Source organism: Nicotiana tomentosiformis, chromosome 2 (genome assembly GCF_000390325.3).
Source record: "Nicotiana tomentosiformis chromosome 2, ASM39032v3, whole genome shotgun sequence".
NCBI lineage: Eukaryota > Viridiplantae > Streptophyta > Magnoliopsida > Solanales > Solanaceae > Nicotiana > Nicotiana tomentosiformis.
Window position 1 is genome coordinate 68,391,191 of NC_090813.1, and position 10,595 is coordinate 68,401,785.

At 35.7% G+C, this 10,595-nt stretch overlaps 1 protein-coding gene and 1 pseudogene across 1 annotated transcript; one reads left to right on the plus strand and one right to left on the minus strand.

Annotated features, from left to right (window-relative positions):
* The first annotated feature begins 598 nt into the window (after positions 1 to 598).
* Positions 599 to 4,562, plus strand: LOC104106688 (low-temperature-induced cysteine proteinase-like). The gene is made up of 5 exons (XM_009615284.4): positions 599 to 1,309; positions 2,570 to 2,805; positions 2,904 to 3,041; positions 3,132 to 3,629; positions 4,272 to 4,562. Exons 1-5 carry the CDS (start codon positions 808 to 810, stop codon positions 4,413 to 4,415), a joined length of 1,518 nt encoding a protein of 505 aa, XP_009613579.1. The 5' UTR covers positions 599 to 807; the 3' UTR covers positions 4,416 to 4,562.
* Positions 4,563 to 6,158: 1,596 nt separating this feature from the next.
* LOC104106694 (low-temperature-induced cysteine proteinase-like) lies at positions 6,159 to 10,250 on the minus strand (annotated as a pseudogene).
* Positions 10,251 to 10,595: the final 345 nt, after the last annotated feature.

Genomic DNA, 10,595 nt, shown 5'->3' on the forward strand with positions numbered 1-10,595 from the left:
TTAGTGATAATATAAAAAATATTTACACTACCAATGCATGTAACTTAAATCCCAAATCTATATAGCATCACAACCTTATGGCTCCACTATTATGTTGTTGTTTATTATAATTATGGTTCAGCCATTAAAATTTGCCCATTTTTTAATATGCACAGACATTCAATTTTAATAACTAATTTTCATTCTGTTATCTAAGGTTAAAGATTACTTGTCCTTTCAAGATATGGGTCCAAGAGAATTTTTAGTTTACAATACAAAACTACCCTCACAACTTTTCTGGAGAAATGTCTTACAGTCATTTTCGAAGAAAAAAAATACTACTTATAACATTACCAACATGCGTGCACATTTATGTAAGTATATATAATATATAAAAGTCAATTTTCCTGTCTTAATCTACAGTTGCATATACTACTTGTTCCAATACACCAAAAGACTTTGTTTTGAGAAATTATATTTCTTTACTAATAGTTAATTTGCCACGGTATTTCCAGCATGATCTGGCCCACGGAGTTAAAAAAACAAGTGTCAGTTTCCCACCCGTACATAATTAGAATGCATTTATAATACCTACCAGAAAATGTGTTTTACATACCCACACCTACCACTCTACCAGTCCTCATCCTGCTTAAACAATTCCATCATTCGTCATTTTAAACCACAGTTAAAAAGTTAGTCGCAGTTTTTCATGTGTTTCCCGAGTTAAGTTATAGGGAACCTTAAAGGTCATTTTTTTCTAATGTTATAAATCATTGAGAGTAGGGATATATTATCACAAATTCTTTAACTGGTTAGTGTTACTGAAAAATGGGAAGCATACAGATTCCCTATCGACACTTCCTTCTTCTCCCACTTTTCTTGATCTTAGCTGCGTTATATTCTCAAGTTTCTGCTTTTACTACTGATTTTCCAATACTAGACAGACCAACTGAGTTTCTTTCAGAAGAAAGAGTATTCCAACTTTTCCAAGAATGGAAACAGAGGCATGGGAAAGTTTACAAGAATGAGAAAGAGGAAGAAATGAGGTTGGACAAGTTTAAAAGGAATGTGAAGTATATAGTGGAAAAGAATTCAAAGAAGAAGTCAGACTCAGACCATTTGGTTGGTCTGACCAAGTTTGCTGATATGAGCAATGAGGAATTTAGGCAAGTTCATACTTCAAACATTAAGATACCCTTTAACAAGAGAAAGACTATTCAAATGAGGAGTGTGGAGAGAAAGCCTTCAACAGCTTCTTGTGATGTTCCTCCATCAAAGGATTGGAGAAAACATGGGGCTGTCACTGAGGTCAAGAATCAAGATCAATGTGGTAACCTTACTTATGTTTTCTTGCCATTTTTTGATTCAACAATGTGATAACCTTACTTATGGGCTATAGTGATGCAAAATGTTTGGATAGTCAGATTGGAGAAAATCCCCTTATTTCTCTTTTTAGTGTTTTTGTAGTTTTCGTAACTCCCTTTGCTTAATGGTTAGATGAGGTCGTGAAATTTACAGCAAAAAGTATCTGACAGAAAAAAATAAAAAAGGATACATGTTTCTAGTAGATTTTTGGTTAGAGAGAAAAATAGTGAGTAGAAGGATTTGAATAGGCTATTGACAGAAACCAATGGCAGTTAGGTTGAACAAATTTGTTTTATAGCCCATGAGGGTGCATTCATTCTGTCATTTTCGATTTCATGATGTTCATAGAAGAAACATTGATAACTAGGTGATATCTGAAAGATGTGTTATTGAATCTATAAAATTGTCGCTCTGCTTCTTTAACACAAAAAGGCAGACAAAGATAGTGAATACTTCTCTAAGCTTTAAGCATGACTGTAATCGACACAAAACCACTATTTCTACACTGCTCTGCAGATGTGTATCTATATATAGCTAGATATTGTAAAAAGAACAGCCCCGTGCATCCGCATTTACGCAGAGTCCAGGGAAGGGCCGCATATAGCTAGATACTGTATATAGCTATATTCCATTGCATTTTATACATGTATATTATTGGGTATACAAAATTGTTGGTAACCACACCAAAGATGGGCTGGTTTACACTACGTACATGTTTTACTGCTAGGCAGCTAATAGGCAATATGAAATCCAGACAAAAGGAACTTAGTGAGTTAAATCTGCAAATTTGTCTAACCTACAGTCTTCATAGGAGTTTTTGTTGGCTCAAGTCACAAGTCAATAGTACCAAAAGGTCCAAAACTCTATGGGACATTGTCCTTCTTTGCAATATTACTACAATAACAGAGGGGGTGCAGCTAGATGTTGGCAAGGGGGTTCAATTGAACCCCCTTTATCAGAAAATTATATTGCACAAATAGCGGATAAATGACTTGTTTTTGTTATATATAAACTATTGACTTCCCTTGACATGAGGAAATATTCTAGTGTTGTGTCAAAGAAGTTACAAAAATTGCTTTAGATAATCCTAGGTGTGACATTCTAATAATTTTTTGAATCCCCTCGTATGTATTCCTGGCTTCGCCACAAGGGATCAATAAGATGGCATATGCAATTATGTACATCATTAGCGTAATCTATTTAATTCTCTGCGTACCTTTTGCAGGAGCATGCTGGGCATTCTCGGCGTGTGGAGCAATGGAGGGAATAAATGCAATAGCCACTGGTGAACTTATTAGCCTTTCTGAACAAGAACTTATCAATTGTGATAATTCATACAATACTGGCTGTGATGGCGGACTTATGGACCCTGCTTTTGAATGGGTGATGAACAATAGTGGCATTAATTCAGAAGCTGATTATCCATATACTGCTTCTCAAGGCCGTTGCAATTACGATAAGGCATGTGATGATCAATTTCATATCAAGTCTTCTATCCAGTTTCCAAATATTTTCCTTCTTGAAAAACTTGATCAATGTTTAAATATTTTCCTCAACAGGTGAACCATAAGGTTGTAATAATTGATGGATACCAAGATGTTCCAGAGGACGAGAATGCCCTTCTTTGTGCTGTTGGGCAACAACCTGTTAGTGTAGGCATCGACGGAAGCAGCCTTGATTTTCAACTATATAGAGGGGTAACTATTTTCTATTACTCCATTTTCACACATCTCAGTAATCCAAAATGATGTGATTTTTCTTTCTATTCTGTTCTGGGGTCAATGCAGGGAATCTACGATGGAGAATGCTCTAGCAATCCAGATGACTTATCCCATGCAGTAGTAATAGTAGGATATGGTTCTGAAGGAGATGATGATTATTGGATTATCAAGAATTCATGGGGTACATCGTGGGGAATGGAAGGGTATGCATATATAAGAAGGAACACTTATTTGCCATATGGGGTTTGTGCCATTAATTCGTTGGCTTCATATCCAACGAAAGAAGCATCTTCAGCGCCATCTCCTTATCCGTCTCCAGCCGTTCCACCACCTCCTCCGCCATCCCCTCCGCCCCCTCCACCGCCTTCTCCAAAACCAAGTGAATGTGGAGAATTTTATTACTGTCCAGAAGATCAAACATGCTGCTGTGAGTTGTACTTCTTTGGCATATGTTTCATTCAGGGATGCTGTCCTTATGAGAATGGTGTTTGCTGTCATGGATCAGAATTTTGTTGCCCAGCTGACTATCCTATTTGTGATGTTTATGAAGGCCTCTGCCTCAAGGTATGACCTCTCTTATAGCACTTTCTTAAGGGAAAAATCCAACTTTTGGTTTTCAAATGGTTTCTAAGTTCTGAAGGAACCACATAAATGAGAGAAATATATGATGCCAAGGGAATTTAATGCCAGAGAATTCATAGGCTAGGTCACTCTTGAGATTCTCTTTAATCCATACCAAATGTTGAGTCATTACACAAGGTAGAATGAAATTCCATAAGATGCTGCTATATTGACAGTCTCTCCAAGCATATCAGTATCATTTAAGTTCCTTCTAATTCAATGCAAAAACAGCGAATGAATGTTTTTAATGGGGCACTTACAGTACCATAGCTAAGACCGAGCAAATTGATTAGATCTGTCCTCATCCACTAGATACTATTTTATTTGTAGTACAAGGCCCAAGTAATTTTTATTTTGCTTTAGATATTCGGTATCTGAAACCTACTACCTGAGCTAGTCTGAGTTCATTAGAAGGGGTAAAGCGCTATGTAGAAGTTTGTACATATTCAATGTGATAGCAGAAGGACCAAAATTTTGATTACCAAAAAAATACAGGGGATACAAGTGAAGGAAAGACCACTTAAACAACTCTTAAGAAAGTCGAACATATTCTTATTCGTTTGATTTATATTTGCCTTTTTGCAGGATTACCGCGACAATATTGGAGTGGCAGCAAGGAAGAGAAGAATGGCCAAACACAAGTTACCATGGAGAGCTAACACTGAAGCAACAGAGGAGAGGGACCAAACTCTGAAATGGAAGAGAAATCATGTTGCTGCAATGCGTTGAAAGGAACATTTCTTAACCAAAAACCACAAAAACAATTGTACTTTAGTTTGTTAAATGTATGCTTAAAATAACAGTTGGAAAGTGTGAAAATGATATCAGGATGTCACATCAAACTGAGAGATAATAAACAAGTAGCATTGCAATGTATTAATTTGACTTCTAAAAATTTGTGGATGTTGCCAACTAATGACCTAAATTATTAGTTTACATAGAAACGAGATGCTCTACTCAGAAAACCCCAGTCCTTTTTTGAGACGGATAGAGCACTTTTGGCTGGTTAATATCCGATCGACTTGTTGATAATTGGTAAATAAGGGTTGGACGAGAAATGTTTTGGGAGTAACGATAACAACGTCCATCACAATCTTGTTGAAATAAATATCCAGTACGTTTTTATGTATGTATCAACGGATAAAATTTTAGGACAAATTGTACTAAAAAATGGGGAATACACAAAAGGCCCACCTTTTACTTCTTCTTGGTTTCGCCCTTTTCTTTATCTCAGCTGCGCAACCATCTCCTCCACCGCCTTCTCCAAAATCAAATGAATGTGAAGACGGCTTGTATTACTGTCCAGAACATCAAACATGCTGCTGTGGTGTAGATTTCTATGGCATGTGTTTAGTTCATGGTTGCTGTCCTCTTGAAAATGGTGTTTGCTGTGAGGGATCAAATTTGTGCTGTAAGTATGACTTAATCTTCAGTTTCTCCTTGTTACCACCATTCTTTTTAATCTTCAATAGCTTCTTCGCATAGAGGCAGAGACAGATTGAGGATTTCAACGTAAAGGTTTCCATTTTTATACCTTTACCAATAAACCCATTACACAACTAAAACTATGAGTTCAAAACGTAATACTTAATGAACTTTAGTCTAGTGATATTTTGTGGGGTCTTCCACACGCAAGATATGTGTTGAGTCGAATTTTCACACCCCTTCTATTTCCTCTTTCTCCCAATATAATAAGATATGTTGTTAATAAGATTCTCACATTTGTTACCCTTTTATAGGACTATGGAGACAAAATTGGAGTTGCTGCAAGGAAGAGAAGAATGTCCAAATTCAAGCTACCATGGAGTAGTAGTGGTACTAAGGGAATAAAAGAAATGGACCAAACTCTCCGATGGAACAGGAATCAGTTTCCTGCAGTGCGCTGAAAGAAATTACTAAGTTATTATAACATTTATCATCCCAATGGGCACTTTTAGTGTCTTAATCGGGATCTTGTTGTCTAATAAAGATTGTAGAAAAATATATACAATTCAAAAGAAAAATAATGTACAAAAATTCCTTTGGTAATCTATGTATAATAGTTTGTGTATAATACCTCATCTATTGAGATACTAGCGTAATAACACTTTAGTTTCCTATGGTCGCTTAGGGGAGTTTAGATATTGCCACGCTCGAGGAGAATCACAACTTTGTCACTTATTACTCAACATGTTCCGAAAACCCTAAATGTCCTATTCTAGTATAGGAAAATTAATGACAGATTAATTTTTAGAGTGAAATACTGTCGTTAAATTATATGATATAATTTTGGAAGGGGCATATTGCTTCGGGAGGAATTAGAATGAAAAATTGCTCTTGCAATATCTCGATATTTCACAAACCAAGAAAGATGAGATGACACTCAAATATCATCCATATACATAATTATATTTTTGAATTGGGTAGGACTTCTACTTTGAAGATAAGATCTTTGATTATTACTAGCCATTAACAAGGGTGTCACAGATTCACTTTTCAGTCCTCTCCATTCAAGAAAATCAACATTTAGATTCATGAAAGGAGTTGTTCTTGTGGTTTTAATTAGAAACAAGAAAGCGTCTATAAATCCTGGCCGTCAGGAGCCATTTGACAATCTACGACTCTTCTTTGGTATAATTATAAACAGTAGATGTTTCTTTCAGCATTTCAATAAATTGATTTCTTTTCTACTGCGGAGGCTGATCCATCTCCCTTATTGCTTTACTCCTCCACGACGATTTGTACATTGCCGTTCTTCTCTTCTTTGCTGCAACTCCAACATAGTCTCCATACTTCTTCAAAAAGGAGAACAATACATGAAACCAATTAGTAGCTGTCATTCAATTATTCAGAAAATATTATTCAGGTAAATTAATGATCAAGTAGGGATTGGTTAATTCTCATCCCAAGTGATCACATATGCCAGCTTGGGAATTTTCAAGTGCTACAGTAGAAGTCTTACCTTGAGGCACAGGCCTTGATTAACATCACAAATAGGATAGTCACTTGGGCAGCAATATTCTGATTTATCATCGCAAACACCACTTTCGTAAGGACAGCATCTCTGAATGAAGCAGAACCCAAAAAACTCCAATTCACAGCAACATATTTGACCTGCTGGACAGTAATAGTAGTCTCCACATTCACTTGGAAATGGCGAAGATGGTGGAAGGGCTGTAGTCGGATAAGGAGATGGCGAAGAAGACGATTCTTTTGTTGGATAAGAAGCCATTGAGTTAATGGCACAAACTCCATATGGCAAATAAGTGTTCCTTCTTATATAGGCATACCCCTCCATTCCCCAAGATGTACCCCATGAGTTCTTGATAATCCAATAATCATCATCTCCTTCAGAACCATATCCTACTATTACTACTGCATGGTCTATGTCATCAGGATTACTAGAACAATCTCCATCATAAATTCCCTGGCATTACAACATCCATGTCATGATTTCTGAAAGGGAAAAGGACAGTACTAACAAAGATAAATAGATAAGAGTTTACCCTTTATATAGTTGAAAATCCAAGCTAGATCCATCTATGCCAACACTAACAGTGTTAATATTATGTAAAGGAATGACACAAATAAATGTTTAATAAACGGCGAAGTTTTTATATCTTCAAACCGATTAAAACTGATGTAGAAAATCACGTAGATTTTAATCTCCAACGGAGTAGAAAATTCCTAGAATTTTAATCTCCGAATAACAGATAGTAAACCAAAACAGAATATACGTTAAAGTAAATAAATGGAGTAGAAAACCACTAAGGCTTTAATCTCCAAAACGGGAGTAGAAAACCACGAAGATTTTAGTCTCCAAAATAGTGAGTATAACACAAATACAGAAAATAGATAAGTTCCTTAAGCTTGTTAATATTCTGTATTTATAAAATAATTCTGGAGAAGAACAGAACGTATTAACAGAAATGTAGAAGAAATAGAAATTAATCTGAACCCACTGAATTCACAGTGTTTCCTTAAGGAACTTAATCCCCTCATAGTACCCGAGGTTGTGGATTATTTTCTCTCGGGATAGAACAGATTACACACTGGTGTAGCGGTACTTCAAACCCCAGTGTTTCAACGTACACAAATGGCGGCAGCAAATCACACTTACTATTGCTTTGTTGTAATTAAAACAATGCAGAAAGGAAGAGGAGAATTCAGAAATTTCGTAAGAAAAATCTGAGGGAATGGTCTTCTATTTATAGCCAATAGGTTGGGTTTAAACGAAGATATACAACTCTTCAGAAGGCCTGTCATGACTTTTTACGTAAAACGGCCATAACATAAATGGCTATTTACACAAAATAAAACGGGAATTTAAAACGTGGAGGAAAATTAATTTTCTATTACAAAAATGGATAATTTGAATTAAATAATATTACATTAATATTTAATATTAATAAATAAATTTGGTCCAAAAATTAATCAATCAATTGACCAAATCCGAATCCAAAGCCGAGCGACGACGACAGCGCGAGACTTGCCTTCTTATTAACTCTTTAAGAGCTAGAAGAAGAGCAATTATATATATACCCATCAAAAGTCTTTTCCTCCTCCAATATGGGACAATGTCCCTTTGTCAGGGAAGAAAAATTAAATTTTTATTTTTTTCTCCATTTCTGATTCACCATGTTTTAAGTTAAAATAAGCTTAAAACCCCCAACAAACAGGTTGTTGAGCAACAACACACTTTCCTCTTGTGCAACATCTTGGTATCCATCAATTGTTAGTCTTCTCTTGTTAAAGAAAAATGTTAAGGACTTTCTTTATTATAACTAAAATATATTGTTTGTGTAAGAAATGGATTCAGATTAAGAGGAAATAGAAACATTGTATGCCTTGGTGATATTGTTGGTGCCTTGAGAGGCAGTATAGGATAATCAGAAGCTGAATCAATGCCATCATTGTTGATCACTCAATCAAAAGCAGAGTCCATAAGTCCACCATCACAACCAGAATTGGATGAATCACAACTGACAAGTTGTTGTTCAGAAAGGTTAACAAGTTCACCAGTGACTATTGCATTTATTCCCTCCATTGATCCACATGCCGAAAATGCCCAACAAGACCCTGACAATGTTATGCAGATATCAGATACATTTTACAAAATGTGACTTTATTGTTACAGTGGGTGAAGTTCAGTGACTCAAGTTTTGGTGATATCAGCCTGTTATTTGAGACTTACTAGACCAAGAAAGTCCCTGTACTGATTGCAAAAGTTGCAGATTTAACTACTCCCATTTGATTTTATTCTTTCTTTAATTTCTTAAACGGGAACCACATAGGCTATCATAACTAAATGAAATTATGTATGAAAAATCCAAATGAGCTCAAGGGAACTTTAATAATAACAATAACGACAACAATAATTACAAATACAATAATAATAATAATAATAATAATGAGTGTTGATTTTTTTTTAATCAGGGATGAAATACCGTGTAGGCTTATAACAATTGAATAAAAATGGAAAAAGAAAAGAAAGCTTACCACAATTTTCTTGATTTTTAACATGAGTGACAATCCCATGTTTCCTCCAATCCAAAGCAGGAGGAGCATGGCAAGAAGTCATTGAAGGTTTTCTCTCCACATTTCTCATCTAAATGGTCTTTTCCTTGTTAAAAGGGTATCTTAATCTTAGAACTATGAACTTCCCTGAACTTCTCATTACTCATATCAGCAAAGTTGGTCAACCCAACCAAATGGTCTGAATCTGATTTTCTCTTTGAATTCTTCTGCATTATATACTTCACATTACTTATAAAAATCTGCAACCTCTTCTCTTCTTCTTTTTCATGCTTATAAAGTTTTCCATGCTTCCTTTTCCAATCCTGGAAAAGTCTAAAAACTATTTCATCTTGAAAAAACTCATTTTGTCTGTCTGGTATTTTTGAATCACTAAGAAAAGAAGAAACTTGACGTGATAATGCAACTAAGATCAAGAATAGAAGTGGAAAAAGAAGGAAGAGGTGCGTTGTTTGTGGATTTAATGGAAGAAGCAACAGAGTAGTTGGAGTGAAGCTATTAAGAGTAATTAGCTGTTAAGCACAATTAGTGAGCTGTTAAAAAATTAGTTACAAATCAGTTAGGAACACGTGAGGTGCACGTGTGAGAAGTGAGACACTAAACACTTGTATATAGCTGAGCATCGGCTCATTTCTTAGAAGATGAATAACAGAATTTTCCTTTCTCTTCTTCCTTCTTCCCTAAGAAATTAGGTTCGATTCTCATCTGCATGGCTTAATTTCACATGGTATCAGAGCGGGTTGCTTGACGACGATTCATGCCCGTAATTTCGAGATTCGCAGAGGGACACGAAGCACATATCTGTGTAATTTTGTGAGTCGCAGAAGAACATGAAGCTCAAATTTCTGTAAAAATAGCAGGAAATGAGGTTACTTCACTTGACCACAATCATCTGTTGTATCTTCAAGCTAGAGATGCGCCTGGACTAGTCCTAATTCCGCTCAAACTCACAGGGCCAGATAATTACGCGTTGTGGAGTAGAGCAATAAAATTGGCTCTTCGAGGCAAAGGCAAATTAGGTTTTGTGGATGGAACTTGTGTCAAAAGCATGTATAGAGGAGAATTAGCATAACAGTGGGACAAGTGTAACGCTATTGTTCTGTCATGGATAGGAAGCACAGTCGCGACTGAATTGATGGCCAGTATCGTATATATGTCTAATGCTAAGAAGGTATGGAGTGAGTTTGAGGAGCGTTTTGATAGATTAAATTTGACTAGGATATTTTATTTGTGGACTGAAATTGCTACTTTAAGAGAAGGTACTGATTCTGTCACTTCATATTACTCTAAGATGAAGGATTTTTGGGATGAATTAGATATTTTAGCTCCCCTGCCTTCTTGTGATTGTGAGGAGTCTTTACATTATGTTTTGTATTTAAGATCACAGAGGTTTCT

What these genes read in the sequence shown, in the direction of transcription:
- LOC104106688 (XM_009615284.4), top strand. Translation starts at nt 808, where the DNA reads ATGGGAAGCATACAGATTCCCTATCGACACTTCCTTCTTCTCCCACTT. An exon ending in CAAGAATCAAGATCAATGTG is followed by an intron (nt 1,310 to 2,569) that starts GTAACCTTACTT and finishes TACCTTTTGCAG; the next exon opens with GAGCATGCTGGGCATTCTCG. An exon ending in GCCGTTGCAATTACGATAAG is followed by an intron (nt 2,806 to 2,903) that starts GCATGTGATGAT and finishes TTTCCTCAACAG; the next exon opens with GTGAACCATAAGGTTGTAAT.